This window comes from Pocillopora verrucosa, chromosome 11 (assembly GCF_036669915.1).
Source record: "Pocillopora verrucosa isolate sample1 chromosome 11, ASM3666991v2, whole genome shotgun sequence".
NCBI lineage: Eukaryota > Metazoa > Cnidaria > Anthozoa > Scleractinia > Pocilloporidae > Pocillopora > Pocillopora verrucosa.
The window spans coordinates 20,729,535-20,745,360 of NC_089322.1; the positions used below are offsets into that span (position 1 = coordinate 20,729,535).

At 36.4% G+C, this 15,826-nt stretch overlaps 1 protein-coding gene across 2 annotated transcripts in view; it reads left to right on the plus strand.

The window, feature by feature from the left end:
- LOC131772834 (stabilin-2) overlaps positions 1-15,826 on the plus strand; it is a 44,091-nt gene that overhangs the window by 6,906 nt on the left and 21,359 nt on the right. For both annotated transcript variants that reach the window (XR_010719177.1, XM_066174627.1), the window contains exons 6-34: positions 24-149; positions 664-740; positions 1,543-1,676; positions 1,791-1,851; positions 2,498-2,665; positions 3,264-3,410; positions 3,529-3,666; positions 4,324-4,386; positions 4,608-4,730; positions 5,219-5,269; positions 5,596-5,676; positions 6,177-6,326; positions 6,910-6,981; positions 7,788-7,880; positions 8,371-8,463; positions 9,170-9,281; positions 9,505-9,691; positions 9,851-10,103; positions 10,333-10,428; positions 11,244-11,339; positions 11,478-11,519; positions 11,792-11,934; positions 12,183-12,288; positions 12,468-12,545; positions 13,126-13,227; positions 13,791-13,895; positions 14,356-14,493; positions 15,078-15,206; positions 15,420-15,479. Coding sequence is in view for 1 of the 2 variants with exons in the window: in XM_066174627.1 (XP_066030724.1) it covers positions 24-149; positions 664-740; positions 1,543-1,676; positions 1,791-1,851; positions 2,498-2,665; positions 3,264-3,410; positions 3,529-3,666; positions 4,324-4,386; positions 4,608-4,730; positions 5,219-5,269; positions 5,596-5,676; positions 6,177-6,326; positions 6,910-6,981; positions 7,788-7,880; positions 8,371-8,463; positions 9,170-9,281; positions 9,505-9,691; positions 9,851-10,103; positions 10,333-10,428; positions 11,244-11,339; positions 11,478-11,519; positions 11,792-11,934; positions 12,183-12,288; positions 12,468-12,545; positions 13,126-13,227; positions 13,791-13,895; positions 14,356-14,493; positions 15,078-15,206; positions 15,420-15,479 (3,224 nt within the window). In the remaining variant the exon portion in view is untranslated. The remainder of the gene's footprint in view (positions 1-23; positions 150-663; positions 741-1,542; positions 1,677-1,790; positions 1,852-2,497; positions 2,666-3,263; positions 3,411-3,528; positions 3,667-4,323; positions 4,387-4,607; positions 4,731-5,218; positions 5,270-5,595; positions 5,677-6,176; positions 6,327-6,909; positions 6,982-7,787; positions 7,881-8,370; positions 8,464-9,169; positions 9,282-9,504; positions 9,692-9,850; positions 10,104-10,332; positions 10,429-11,243; positions 11,340-11,477; positions 11,520-11,791; positions 11,935-12,182; positions 12,289-12,467; positions 12,546-13,125; positions 13,228-13,790; positions 13,896-14,355; positions 14,494-15,077; positions 15,207-15,419; positions 15,480-15,826) is intronic.

Below are 15,826 nucleotides of genomic sequence, written 5' to 3' on the forward strand. Positions count from 1 at the left end.
TCCTACTGCCCTCTTGCTTCTAGCAATCAATCCTTGCAAGGATGGTACCCATGGCTGCCATAGTAATGCAGATTGCCTCTACCTAAGACCAGGGAGGAACAACTGCACCTGTGCTGCTGGTTATACAGGAGATGGAACAGTTTGCATTGGTATGTTAATGTTTAAAATGGATTGTGCGTAAAAGCTTTTTAAAACCATTGTGTAGTGTTCTTACTCAAGTATAATGTTTGGAAGTCTGTTTAATGTTCACACATTACTTTTATTATTTAGTTTGTTTATAAAGCTGGCCAGAGTAAATTTTCTCCATGACTACTATGAAGGGCAGTAAGAGGAACTTGCCATAAGGGGAAAAAGAGCATTTGATCATGCAGAAGGAGAGCTGGAATTCAAGTTTTGAACAGCTTAGTTTGAATATAAAAGGGAAAGTCATGAAGTTTTTTAAAATTAAAAATAATTAAAATTGATCTAAACATAATGCAGCGTTTTATTTGTAGGTAGGTATAAAAGGTCCATAGTAAGTTTGAAAATACTATAAGCTAGAAAATTAATTCTAAATTTTCTGTAATGCCAGGAACAGTTTCTTAAACATGATGTTTCCCTTGATGAAAGAACCATCAGTCACAGAACTTTGCATTTATTTCCAAACATTTCTTCCTTTAACAGCTATTGATCCTTGCCAGAGGAACAATGGTGGCTGTCCATCACGTTCAACTCAGTGCAATTACATACATCCTGGAAAGGTAATATTGGCTTGAAACTTCAGAAATGTGAAAAATGGTATCTTATGTTTTGTACTATTTGGTAAATTTAATTTCATCAATGGTAGATGAGCTTGAAGAGGATACTATTTAGTATGTAAACCCCTTCAGGCAGCTGATATATTGGTTGATAATGTCTGCGGCTGAGAGATTGTCCAAAAAAATAAATATATTTGTCTGAGAAGTGGTGGCTTTTTTTCCACTGGCTTTGTTTCTTTTTTACTTAAATAGTCCAAGGACAATTATTATCAATGTAGACTGTGGTTATACAAACTGTAGCCTCTATTTGGCGAGAAAATTTACACAGATATGCATAGCATGTTTTCTTTTGAGTATTATCCTGTATGACTTTGTGAACAAACAGATTTTCCTCTTCAGTAACAACCATGAAAATGCTTTCTCATCTTAAATTAAGTGTATTATATGAATCAGTGCACATAAGGTTTGAAGATTGGGGAATATCACTTGAGTGATATCCTCAGATATCCTCCAGTTTTAGCTGTGGGGAATATTTGGTCACATGATGTGTTTCAATCAACTGTGGGCTATTGAAAATATTTAATGGATTATGATGTGTGATAACCGTCCTGTCACATACACAAATAAGATGGGTTGTAAAAAACGGAGCCTGTTAGATCAAGGTATGTGACTTGCCCTGAAGAAGTTTGATGGCCCAGACTGTCCTATCTAGCATATCTTTAGGCCAATATCTTGACAGCATAAAGTCTCAAAGTCAAAGTTCATAATTTGATGAATCACTTGAAAAATTTGTTCACAATCATAGAGTAGCTGTAGCTGCCTTTTTGGATTTGAAAACTACACCAGTAGGGCTGGCTGTGCACTCATTGATCTGTGTAAAAATGGCAGTGGATGTGACATGAATGCAAACTGTACAATGGAGGCACCAGGAGTGAAGAGGTTTGGATTATGTTTTTATAAAAGGTCTTATGTTGAACATTTTAAGAGTTTCATGTGTTTCTTTAGCTACTTTACTTGAATTAATCATAATTGTTTCTTACAACTTTAACTTAGATGCAATTGTAATAGTGGGTACAGAGGAAATGGCACCACATGTTATGGTAATATTCTCCAGGTGAGTATGTGTCTTGTTAAAAGAAAGGAATGCAACTTACAAATTAAAGTAACATTCACAGCTCAAAATACATTAATGCAATCATAACTGATTAATAATGTCCAGATTTGACTATTCTCGTCTCAGGTTTTCTTTTCTATATAGAAATACCTTAGCTTCCATAAAATAGAAATCCAAATGTGATATCCCTCCCTTTTTCTTCCTACTACAGCCACCTCTCTCCCACAGTCATTATCCTCCTTCCCCTGTAGTCTTTTTTGGGAGGTATGGCTATCTACAGAAGCTTGGTGGCTTAGTCACTAGGTGGGGTCCTTGGATGTGGGTACCCCATCTTTGTAAGATGATTTTTTAAGGTCAAGAAATATACAAAGTTGATACTTCAGTTTTGTGACAAAGTGCATATATGGATGATCTACTTTGCATACATTTTTAATTTTCTGGTGTTTAGATACTCTCTTTACCTTTCCTTCCTACTTCATAAATATGAATATGAGGCTAGTGTTACACAAGGAAAAAAAAAGAGGTTTAAGCCTCATATAAACCTTACACAAGTTTGTAACTGTTACCTCGTCCTACTTTGAAGAAGCCTTCCCTTTTCTATGCAGTACAAAATTATGTGCTAAGACATATGTTGTTGTGATTGCAGAGGGTAAAAGACCTGAACCATAGAGGCCCAATTGGACTCAAAGGACAATTAACCACAGCAATTGATTTGCTGACAGGTTCATTCATGCACTTGGCTCTTTCTGGAGCAGGGCCATTTACTCTTTTCTTAATGGTGAACAGCGCATTTTCAAATCTCACTCAAGAAGAGGTAATAGTTGTATTGAAAGTGGTACATGTACTAGTTTTATAGGAAGTAAACTTCATAGGCTAGGAAAGACACGCAAATTAGAGCAGAAACGGTGCAGTTAGAGAATAAATCGCACCGGTGAGAGCCAATTTAACATAATTGTTGCATGTGCGAAAACAGGTGGAGTGATGCATTGGTAATTCAAGGGTATTGTCTAACAACACTTTTAAAAAGTAGTATCAATTTCATTTATGAATGTTTTTTTTACTATCTGTGAAAAAGTCAAAAACTTCTTATTTCTCCTCTATCAGGCTGTATGACACAAAATTTACATATTGACCATCTAATTTTGAAGCAAGCTTTCAAAACTGCTTTTTTAATTGAGCACATAAAAGTTATGCTTCAATGGCTATACAAATTTGATGGTGGTCTGAACATATCTGTTGCAACATTGAAATTGTGGCAAATTTGATTTATACAGAATCTGATGTCAATTTACTGCCAGTAACCCTCTTTAGTGAAAACCCTTCACTAGAAGGTACAAGTTAATTGGCCTTATTTCCCAGCCAAAAGACTTGTCCTGCATCTTACTCACTGACACGTTTTGCTTCATCCTTAGCTTAGTGAGCTATCCGCAAACACAGACATGGCCTCACATTTTGTCAGTCGGCACTTAGTGGCTGCTGATTTAGACTCTATGTTGTTGAAAAAGTACAAGAAAGTCACAACACTACAAGGGATTGATGCAAGCATCTCAGAGTACCAGGTTAAAAGTTATTAATGCATGTTTTGATACTTACAATGGTAGGTAAGCATTTGTAGAGTGGACAAGTGTCCAGTGCTTTTGTGATCACTAATATCATTTTTGTCATTGTTTTTTACAGAATGTTATGTACTTAAAACTGGACAATCAGTCAGTAAATGCATCAGTGCTATTCCGTGATTTGTTAGCCGGCAATGGCATGATTCATGTTATTGACAAGATTATGTGGCATGTCGGAGACTATCAAGAGACGAGCTCTGTAAGTATTGGTTAGTCACCTAAAAGACTCTGGATAACTGGTTCACTTACTTAGACTCTCCTCAACAGATGTCAGCAACTGCCAGCACCATACAAAGTACTTTTTCACACACAGAAAAAGAAACAGAATGACCTAATATTGCTGATGGAGCTAAACCCACCAATCACAAACTACAAACGAGCAAGTTGGGCTCTTCTTGTTATTGGCAGCCCTAGTCAGTTATTTCAGTAGAGGTGGCATAGCTCCTGATCCCCTTTCAAAGAACACTGACTCTGCCCCTCCAACTACCCACTGTAAAACTGAACAAAATGCAATACACATCTTTTAATTTATGGGTTTTCTTAAAGTGATGTGTGAAGTTAAAGACTGACATCTCATGGAAGTCTTGCTTCCCAATTGCAAACAGCACTGTAATGATTATAATTAACCCTTCAACTCCTAGAGGTGATTAACACGGAACTTCTCCCCATTAATATCCATGCATTATCCAGCAAAAAAGTAATGAGAATACTTAAAATTATCACACAGAGGTTTTTATCTTGATCTAATGCCAAATTCTCCTAACAAATCTACCAGGAAATGTGTAACAGCTTGAGAGGAGAAAAAACAATCTGATCTTGGGAGTTAAAGGGTTAACCACTTTGTGTTCTCTTCTAGAAATCATTGCTTCAGGTCCTTTGGGCACAAAGTAGATTTTCCATTTTTGCCTCACTTTTACAGGTAGGTTGAACATGAAAATGGTGAAAGGTTGAAAAAACTTATTAATTAGAAATGAAGATTAGAGTCGGTCAGTTATTCTATTGTTTGTCAAGTAGGAAATATTCCTCTCATATCTGTTCCTGTTTATGCAAGTTAAATGTGCATAATTTATCAAATAAAATTTTCTTTGAATTATTATAAGTTGTGAGCTAAATGTGAATCTTCATTGTTTTTTTTACCAGTCATCTGGAATTGCTGCAGAGTTGAGTGGTCTGGGAGCTTCCCTCACTATTTTGGTGCCAGCAAATTCTGCTTTTGATAAGATTGACAACAGTACCATGAGATTTTTGACCAGCACAGATGTGGTATGAATAACATGAAACTGAGAGGTCTTAGTATAAGATACACAGAGAACCCTCCACTTTTAGGAAGGTGGCAACTTTGACAATATAAGAAACCGTATCAAATCAATTGGTTTTCTTGCTTTATAGGTTTACTTAATTACCTTACAATTTATTAACACTGCTTGTGACTTCTCTACCTTTTGGTTTTCTGACTGTATATTCTTCAGTGAATTAAAATTCTGACTTTTCCTGTGGTGAAGTGGATGAACAACACCTACTTTGCTTTAATTTTGAAAGAAAAAAACTAGAGGTGCAGTGAGAACGAGACATTATTTGATGAAGGAGAGATCAATGGCTCTCTGTAGCTCAATCTGTGATCCTTGTACAATTTATCACACCACTACCCTCTTTATTTCATGTAGCATGACGTTAACATTGAGTAATAAATAGGGATTTCATAAGCTCTGTTACCAGCACTTCACATGACCTTATTGTGTTTTTTTCTATAGGGAATGAGAAAATTGAAGTCACTTTTAAGAAACCACATTCTTACAGGAAAGGTTTGTCTCTGCCAAATGTGCATGCACAACATTTCTACCATGACTTATTACAACAAAGGCAAAAGAGTAAGCTTTGGATTCTTATTCATGTGAAGAAACCATCAAACTATTGTTTCTGTTTTTTGCCACGCTGAAAGAAACCATCTCTTTGGCTATTGCCACTCTGTGTGCCCAAGTTGTGAGGATCTTGTAAGGCAGTGGCTTAATGAGAACACCAAAAGTCAAATCAGCCATAAGTTTTAATGCTTGAGCATGTGATGGTAATTTATTTAGTTAGATCCTCTACAAGTCACAGCAGCAGTTACTGACAACTGTTTCTTCTTTAGATGGCAGTGTTAGACTTGATATACAGTGGCAAAGTTGTATCAGTACAAGGAGAATCATTAGAAGTCAAAGTAACTCCCACGGTAAGTGAGCTTGTTCTTAATTTAGGCGACTTATAGTCTTATTGATAGGTAATTTTTCTATTCCCTACGTGCCTGTTGATTGAAAAGGCGATCTCATGCGTGCAAACAGGATAATTATGCAAGTATCACAATTTTGGACTTCCAGAAACCATAAAGGTAAAAAGTTGAATTAAAACTCGAAGCAAACTGTCTTCAACAGCCTTAACCTGTAAAACTCTCTTGCAAGACTCCACTCTATGTTAACCTTTCATCAGAAGGAAATTCATTTGCTCTGACAAAGAGGTAATGCCTGAAACCTCAGCCTTAGAAACTCTCTATGGTGGCTACTTTACATCATTAATTCAGTTGATAAAAACAAATTATCTTTTAATACCTTACAAGGCAGCACTACAATTTCTTCAGAAACTTACCTCCCTTTTCACTTTGTATCAGTCTGTGTGTTTGCAGTATTATTGAGGCCTGACATGATGTTTTCATGCTTAGTACATGTTGCTCTTTAGGGTCGTATTGTTGTGGATAAAGATTCCGTCATAACAGAATCAAGTGTTCTTGTCAGTGATGGTATACTTCATGTAACAGATAACCTTATCATCCCTGACGACATTGAGCCTCTGTTACCAAGAAATTGTAATGGACAGAAATTCAGTAATGTACGTAAATGATTTGTTTGGACAGTTAGACCAACCCAATTAGGAAAAGTTGGTAAATTTGGGGCAAAGAACACCAGCACTACTTCAACTAATATTGAAAATCTAGCAATGAAGACTTTGTGTTTCCAAGTTTTAATAAGTGTCAAGTATATGATAATGATACTGTGTTCTATTCTCGCTTCGCGGAAGTCAAAGTGTCATCTTCATTATCTTATGGACTTTCGAATTTAGTCACGACAAGTATTTCTTTTAACATCCAAATGTTATTGTTCAAGATGGGACACTTCATGATTAAAATTGAATCATATAGAAACTTGTGCGTTGCCAATTTGCATCATGGTTCTGTTTATAATGATTGTCAGTAATATTACTGGATCAGGAATACTGGAGAATGGAATCTTTAGACTTTTGTCTGCTCTTCTGACATGTTGGCACACAAAGTATTTCTACTTTTTCAGTAACGCGTCAGATATACATGTCGTGAGTGAAGAGGATAGTCTGATTCGTGATCTAGAGTGGAGTTATGTACGGCTGGATTCTTTTTGCTATCTTTTCTATTTTAATATTTTAAAACTTTTGGCAGGGAATTTGTTATCGATGTGAAGCTGTTAAAGCCATGCCAAGGACAGGTTGCCCTATAGGATATGCTCCATCAGTAAGTTCTGTGAGATCAAGATGGTTAAAATGAAATTTGCACTTAGTAGACTAAGTATAGGTAACAATATGATTTCAATTGCAATTTGGTGTCAATAAGTGCAAGTAAATTTTTCAAAGATAACAAATTTGCACCAACCTGTTTTTGTTAATAATGTACAAGAAAAACGCACCACAGAAAGTCAAGGCGGACGAAATTTTGGCAGTGCGTGTGCGCTATTTGTAATTTGCTTTGGTGTTACAACTTTGCACACGTGTTACATGAAAATTGCACGCGTTCTCAGCCAATCAGACGTGCGTAGTTTTTTCATGTTTATTATAAACCCCTTAACTCTCATGAGTGACGAAGACAGATTTTCTCGTTACAATCATATCATTACTAGATTAAGCACACAAGTGATATTAGTTGACCCAATACATTTTTTCAGAACCAACTTGAGCTTTTCAGAGTTGTAGCAGACGGTACTATGGAGAATTACCATTGAGATCATTGAAGTGAAAGGGTTAAAGATTTGAAGCACATTTGCCTAGTGTTTGGCAAGGCTGCTTGACGTTATTTCTGCTTATTGCAGGTTTCACTGTATTTTGAGTTCAATAAGAGTGAAAACTATAGGCTGTTTTGTAATTTTTAAAACTACTTCATGCCTTGTCTTACACTGTGATAAATTTACTGAAAGCTGTTATATTTTTTCCATTTCAAGACTCTTTTAAATGGTATTTTGGATAGAAAAGAAGCTCAGAAACTAGCTGCTAATGTTTCATATTGTCTTAAATATTAATGTAAGATTTTGTCTTTTAATTTTTTAGCCCACAACATCTGTGTGCTACTATCGACTGAGTTTCCGAGGAATTCCTATTGGAATTTTCCGCGGCTGTAGGGCCACCACATGTTCAGCACCAGTAAGTGACAAGTGATAATCGTAAATGATTTAATATCCTAGAGTGTTTTTTCAGCTTATTGAGTCAAGCCTTTTCTTGACAACTTCAATTTCAGATGCCAAAATTCTTGTTGACAAGGAATTTTTAGCAATTGTTGAGGCATTGTAATGAAAGATTTAACGACGAGGAAGGATGCCAGTTACCAGCCAATTAGATAAAAACATGAGCATGTTATGTATTTATATAGATTGCCCTACAAATTACCCATACTGCTTTAGTTGCGCATTTCACTCATGGAATAGCTCAAATGATTTTTAATACATTTATTGTTTACAACATACATACCTTTGCTTGTGGAGTGCAGGTTAAATGTATATTTTCAATTCAGCAATAATTTAAAAAAAATATCTCTAGAATTATGTTTATGTGTGCAAGTCCTATGCCATGGTAGTTTAAACTATTGTCCATTCTTCTTCTTAATGGTGTTTTAAATTTCTTTCCTACTTTTCAGGAACCAGAATGTTGTGCTGGGTTTTATGGTCCATCTTGCCATCCTTGTCCTGGGCCTTTTGATAATGCTTGTAATGGAAATTTAAATGGAAAGGTACAGTACGAAATATGATAGAATAAAATACACAACAAAATTAAATACTGTATGGTGTTTTGCGATATTTAGACAGGCTGACCCAGTTCAGCTTAAAGCTGGTTTGAATAGATGCCTGCATAAACAGTAACAAGGCCAGATCACACCACTAGGAGCTACGTTCCCTCCTCTTTGGGAGAAGTGTGAAGGTTCTTTAACGTCCCCCACTAACCAGTACAGAGAAGAGATAGGAGACTGGACCTACGGCTTATCGTCCCTATCTGAGGAGACTAGAATGTCTAACCATTAACCGTTGTCAGAGCTTGGTTGTTTTAAGACCCTGAGCATGTTGGTCCAGTCTGGGGCTTAAAACCTCGACCTTCTGCACGGCAGTCCGCCGCTCTATAACGTGAGCTAACCTAGCGCGGCATTAAATACACTCTGCTTAACTATTGATTAGATACAGAATAAATGTTTGATAATTCGCAGGATGTTTAAAACTTGTACTGCCCAAAAACTACATGCTATTCAGACTGAACTGAGACACGTCTACAAAGTTTACTTACTTACTGGCCACTTCGCTCCTCAGACCCATATTGGAAGCAGAACTTTGTCATATTCTGTCTAAATGCACTGTTATGTCGGCAACGTATTGATAGACTTTATCAGAGGTTAATTATGGTATTTAAATAAATGTTGGCAACATTTGTTGTGTTACAACTTACAGTGTGTTGATAAAATCAGTGGCAATGGAACTTGCATATGTCAACCCAACTTCAAGGGAACAGCATGTGAACATTGTCAGGAGAGCAAAAGCTTTGGACCGTTCTGCAATCAAAGTAAGTTGATTAATTTGATATTCATGTATTATTAAAAGACACTTACTTGTCTCTAATTAAATAAATTAAATGCTCTTTCGTGATGTGTTTGTTGTTACTTTCTTTCAATGGTCTCCCATGCGTGGGAACTTTTACCCAGTTCTTAGGTTGTCCTTTGAATACTAGTTCCACCCTAGTAGCAAAAATCGTTCTTAGGATTCTTTCCTTTGCTTGTTCCTCTTAGCTTGCACATGTTTGCATGGCACATGTGACAGTGGCTATCCTCAAGGGAATGGAACATGTAAGGCTGGATCTTGTTCGCCTGGTTTTCATGGTGACAACTGTGACCAACATGATGTCCCATGTCCTGGGTCAGTGAGTCGTCGTTGTCATGCGCATGCCACTTGCCGACGACAAGGAAATATGGACAGGTGAGAAGAAAACTGAGCTGTACCTACCAAGTTTGTAGAGAAACCATAGGGAAAAACTGTATTGAAATTTAAGGTAACAATACCTGATATCCTAAATACTAGCCCGTTGTGAGACTTCTAGTTTCCTTATCTAATCCATGTAAATCGTCGTAATCCTAGCTGTCAGTGCAACTTTGGCTATGAAGGTTCTGGAATACAGTGCTCTGAAATTGATCCTTGTTCTAAACCTGATCGGGGAGGCTGTCACCATGAGGCAACTTGCACGAAAACTGGGCCAGGTACCAACAACTGTACATGTGATGATGGTTTCCGTGGTGATGGAACAGTATGTGTTGCTATAGATCCTTGTTTAGAGGAAAATGCTGGAGGTTGCCACAGTAATGCCGAGTGTCAGTATGTCGGTCCTGGACAGGTTAGTGAGTTATATATCAATTCGAAGACAATTAGTAGAGTCATTTTTTGCTACAAATTTTATTTCTCTTTTAGCATTGTTATGTCATTTACGGAAAATGTACCCCCTGCCTTATCCATTTGCTACCATCTGGTTGTTTTTACTTGGCCATTGCTTTGATCCTCACCTTGAGAGTGAGGCGTAGGGTGAAAGTGACCATTTTGCATATTAATGCAATTTGTTCTCACAGAGCACCTGTATCTGCAAGTCAGGCTACACAGGAAATGGTTCAACATGTTTTGAAGTTAATCCTTGTCTAGTCAACAATGGAGGGTGTTCTCTTGATGTAAGTTGTGTGGCTAATTTGTAAAATACTGTCAATTGAAATTTTTAGAAATTTCAGATTTGAAGATTTTCACTCGCTGTTTGCTTTCAAGCCTTAAGGTCTTCCAGAAGTCAAAACAGTTGTATCAGATTTTATTCGCAGTACCTGGAATGCTAAAGAAGGGCTAGAGTAGTAGTGTTGTAGAAATGTCAGCTTTAAAACTCTTTACGGTGGTTCATTTACTTTACCAATTCAGTTGATAAAACCAAATCATAATGAGTAATTACAGTTCATGTAGGTAAAGAATATAGATTTTTTTGCGTTAACCAACTCTAACTAAAAAAGCAATTCAAATGCAGAGTTCTTTTCGATATTAAACCTAATACGCGTGACTTCATTTTCTGTCTTCTTTAACTTTCCTGGCTTAAGTTTCTAAATACTTAAGGGAACTCTAATATCTTTAGAATATAAAAAAGTCTGGATTGCAGCGGCTATGTAATGAATTTAAGAAAATAAGCGACACTTTTTAAAAACATGTTTTAACAGTTCTTCTGTCATCTTCAGCTCTGATTTTACAAAGTATATAGTTGAATTTAAAGTGTACAACAAAATGCTGATTGGACAAAATGAACAGTAACAGAGCAATGTATGCAGTCACAAGGAAAGTTTAAATTAACACGATTAAGTTGATTATAAAGTGTAGGTTGCTCCCACTGAATGTGGATAGCTTCTTCAATTCAATTTTACCCTAGTCGTAGCGGAGCTCGCAGCGCGCGCAGCGTAGCCCCATAATTATAGGAAATAGTAGTAATAGGATATATTGTCTTGGCTTTTAGGCAAGGTGTTTGCGAACTGGTCCTGGGAATTACAGTTGTCATTGCATCAGTGGATTCATTGGGAATGGTTATACTTGTCTAGGATCTATTGCTATGGTAGGTAATGATATAAAAAATGAAGAGAGATGTTCAGAAGTTGTCCTGAGGGAGGGACCAAAAAAAATAGAAAATATTGAGAACATTTGTTTCCATCTGAGATTTTGGCTAAATCGTAGCATCTTTTATCTTAAACAGATCATCAGACAGAAAAATTCAAAGCTGGAGAATTTTATCAGGGTAAGTAGATTTATTACTGTCTGACTGCGGTTCAAACCGCTTACAGTTGTATATTTCATGACTTCAGAATTTTTTGACTTTAGAGTGGTTTTTGCTGCTTCAACTAAAATAATAATGACAACAAAATCTTTTCAATTATTGCAGTCCATCAAAGTTAACATAACGATGAATGCGAGGATAATAATGATGAGGATCGTGATGACGAAATTTACTTTTCATGGCATATAAATTGACATGAATTAAAGTTTTTTGCTCTTTTCACGTTCAAACAGCAAGGAAACATGCTGCACTATATATCAGACCCAAGGAAGAACATCACTATGTTTGCTCCATCAGTGTCAGCATTTTCACAGTTATCTGATGATGATAGAAAATATTGGACTAACAGCACAGAGAGACTTCAATATCTAATAAGGTACATATATACAAAGGAGGGAAGACTTTCAAGAAACTGTATTTCAAGACAGTTTGGTTTTATCAACTGAGCTGTTATAATAAATTGGCCTCAGTGAAGAGTCTCTAAACTTGATGTTTCGAGCGTTAGCCCTTCGCGCGAGCTGATTATAGCGAGGTATGACGCAATCCTCGACCAGTCAGAGCGTGCATCACTGTAATCAATTAAACTAAATGTGCTTTAATAACTTTTATGACTTTTTTTATCAGGTATCATTTGGTGGAGCAAGTGTATAATCTAGAGACGCTGAAAAATGTGCCATCACTGAACACCACGAATAGCCTCATGTTAAATGTTACTACTCAGGGTCAAAAGGTAACCAGTTATCATTCTTATTAATCTTTGAATGTCAAGCTGTGTTTGCTGTATTTTGGACGCAAGAAACAAAAATTTAAACATGTCCTGTACTCATTGGCAACAAGTTTGCCCGGGCAGAAGTGTTTTGGAGGTGATCATGACTACTTTTTAATAGAAGTTATCATCTTTTATTTCAGGTATTTATTGGTGGAATGGCTCAAATTATCCAAGCTAACATTACTGCAGAAAATGGAATTGTACATATCATTGACCAGGTAAGACTGCGACATGATTCCGCCATATTTGCAACATTTGTATGTTGGTCCACTTTTTTGGTGCTTTGTATTTGTTATACCAAGGTGAATCTTGCAAGCTACTGGCCCCTTACGTCTGAAGCCTATTCCGGCCTCATGGGCTTATAATGAGTAGGAGTACTCCCACGGCCATTGTAGGTAACGTTAGTCGTCCCTTCCCCTTTTGCGATTTGTCAAGTCGCCTTGAATTTTGCGTAATTTCCATTTTTTTCTTTTGTGTGGAGAGAAGCACTGTGAGTGTTAAGTGTCCTGCCTTAGAACATAACGCAATAAAATGGACATAGATCGAACACAAACCATTTGACTTTCATAGTCTAGCCACTGCAACTATAAATTAGGAACGAACTGGCCAAAAAACAGTCCGATAGCTGGATTGGGAGAGGCACTTCAAGGTGCTGAATATTATGCTCAAGAACGTCACACCAAGTTCTCGAGTTTGATATCCATTAACCTTCGGCGCCACCATTATGCTCGGAGCAAAGACATTTACGATTGAATTTCTGAGTCTCATATTGGTTATACGTTTTTGCTCTTTATTCAGGTCCTTTTGCCGTCTCGTCTGTCGTACGAAAATGAGCTTCCATTGACGTCAGATCTTCTTAAAAGTATTCCAGAGTTTTCCGATTTCACCAATATCTCACAGGTAATCTTTTGGCTTTACTATTACGAGAAATAGAGTCAAAAGTACACGTTGGCAAAACAAGATTCATCTTTACGCAGTTTTAATAAATTTCTGTGGGTACAGTTCAAAGTTAACTCCAGTTTTTTTATCTAGTGTTGTTATGGTTGTCAAAGGTGTCAAAAGATAAACTCAAAATGTTCTGAAAAATAATTGGAACTTTCTTGATACCTTTAAGGAACTCATTGATAGAAAGTTTGGCACTATTGATCTGTCAAAGAATCGGTATTTAAAATTTTCACACCATTTTTGATCCACTTTAATTAGCATGGTGATCTACCATTGTATGAGGTAACTCTATGACAGATAATCCATTGGCTTTTTATTTATCATTTTTTCTTATTCTTTCCTTTCGATTTATACTGGCCATTAAAGTGTTATGAACGAATGAACAGATAGACCTGCAAAAAGGAAACAGTATTGTAGAAAAACAATTGAACAAAGAAATGAATGAATAGGTAAATTAGGAAAGGCTTATCTAAGTAGCAACCTGGTTAAATGACAAATAATTGAATTTTTTATTTCAGAACATGAACCTATTTTTCTCCCTGGATGCCTGTGAGTCGTGTACTGTATTTGCTCCAACCAACTCCGCTCTCAAAAAATATGCCCTTGTAGACACGCAGACGCTGGTAAGCTTAAGAATACGAAAAAAATTTATCTCCTAAAAGGAACAGCTGCTCCCGTTAGCGGAACCATATAAGTAAAGCTTAATTGTATTTGATATTGACATCACAGCAAACTGTATAAAACATACTAAAATGAACCATTTGATGTTTTTTTGTTTGCATTTGTCATAACGTTCAACAAATGACGTTCGAAGTTTTTTTGTTGGAAGAAAGTGGTTCGAAAGACATGGTTGCTTTGAATTTGTCTGTCCCTGGGTAGTATCTGTCTCTTGAAGCTTATGGCTTTCCTCGTACTTCATTATCGGAAAACTGTTTGTCTTTTAAAAAGGACATTGTCTGCAGTCAAATGTTACAACGTATTTTTGCACCAAATTACACTTTTGGTCATATGAAGTATTATCATGCTAGATTAAAAATTCAGTCGGTGATTCAACTGACAGTTAAATGATGATGTCTCTTTCAGACGCCAGATGTCCTTAAGTATCATATTGTGAACCAATATCTCACAGAAGAAACAATTCGTAATGGAGAAGAATTCCCATCTTTGCTTGGGAATAGGAGGGATTACCTTGTGAAAATCACCAATCCTAGGAAAGGAATGGTTTGTGTAAAGCTTTTTTGAAATTTTCAAGCTGTACTCATAACAGTGGTAGTAGCCACCCATATGTTGTCAAGTTCCAACCTTTTTTCTGTGTCAAAAAGCGCACAAGACTGAGGCTATTGATGAAGATGTTTCTAAAACCTTTAGTTAATCCAAATGTATAATATAGATCTTAAGGGACTATGTCACATATGACCGTGCAAACCATTCCAAAAGGACAGAGACATGTATCGGTAGTTAAGGGGGTGAGTCTGGAAGAAGTCTTAGAAAAATTCATACAACGATTAATATTATGGGAAAAAAAAATCATTTACAGATGTTAGCCTTCCCTATTAATTTTTGAAACACAACGAGACAAATTTAAGATTTTTGGTCTATTTTTTGAGAATAGTTTAGCTTTGTTAACTGCCATTGGCTGATGTACTTTTTCTCTTATCGAGTCACCTAATTTCTTTCGTTTAATTACCTTTTTACCTGACGATGTATTGCTACAATTTTGAGGAGAAACTACTTAATAGTCATTCTTGAGATAGGAAAGACTGGGAGACAATGGACAGCCATCTTTCATATTTTATCCTCAACAGCTGCAAGTCAATGGAATTGATGTTGTCGTCAAAGGTCACAAAGCTAGAAGAGCAATAGTGTATGGCATAAATGGTGTACTTAAACCAGTTAAGAGGAACTGTGATGTTGCTACGAAATCGTCACGTCTCGTAAGTGCCTCAATGAAATGCATACTATCAGATACGAGAGACTTCTTTGTTGAGGGAACCTGATTTGAGCTTTAGCTGAAGATCTTCTTGATAAACCTACTTTCAGATTCTTCTAAAATATAATTTTATCATCAAGTAAACAAGTAGAGCTGATTTTTTAATGGAAACCGTGGACAGTTTGGAATGGTGTAATGTTGTATCTTTGCTTTTCAGGGATACTGTACATATTGCGACGTATTTGTCCCAACATGTCCAGCGGGCTGGACCAAAATTGTGAGTGACTGAAATTAAGCTTTTGATTTGTTTTAATCTGTTTACTTTCAGTTGATTCTTTGATAATTGAGCTGACTAAACGGAAATAAATTTTCAAATGGAACCTTTATTTCAGCATCAGTTAAAATTATTGCATTTAATACAAAGTTACCACAACGTTCAGAAAAAATATCAGAAGTGAAATACTGGATGACGTTTCCCATGTAAAACATATGATCCACTGAATTTCTTGCTTTGAGAAGTCACTGTATTGGCTGACGGCAATTAAATGTATATTGGTTTGTAGAACTAAAAAAGTCCGGATCAATGTCAGTATCTGGGCAACTGCCCACCTACCCCTCCCCTAA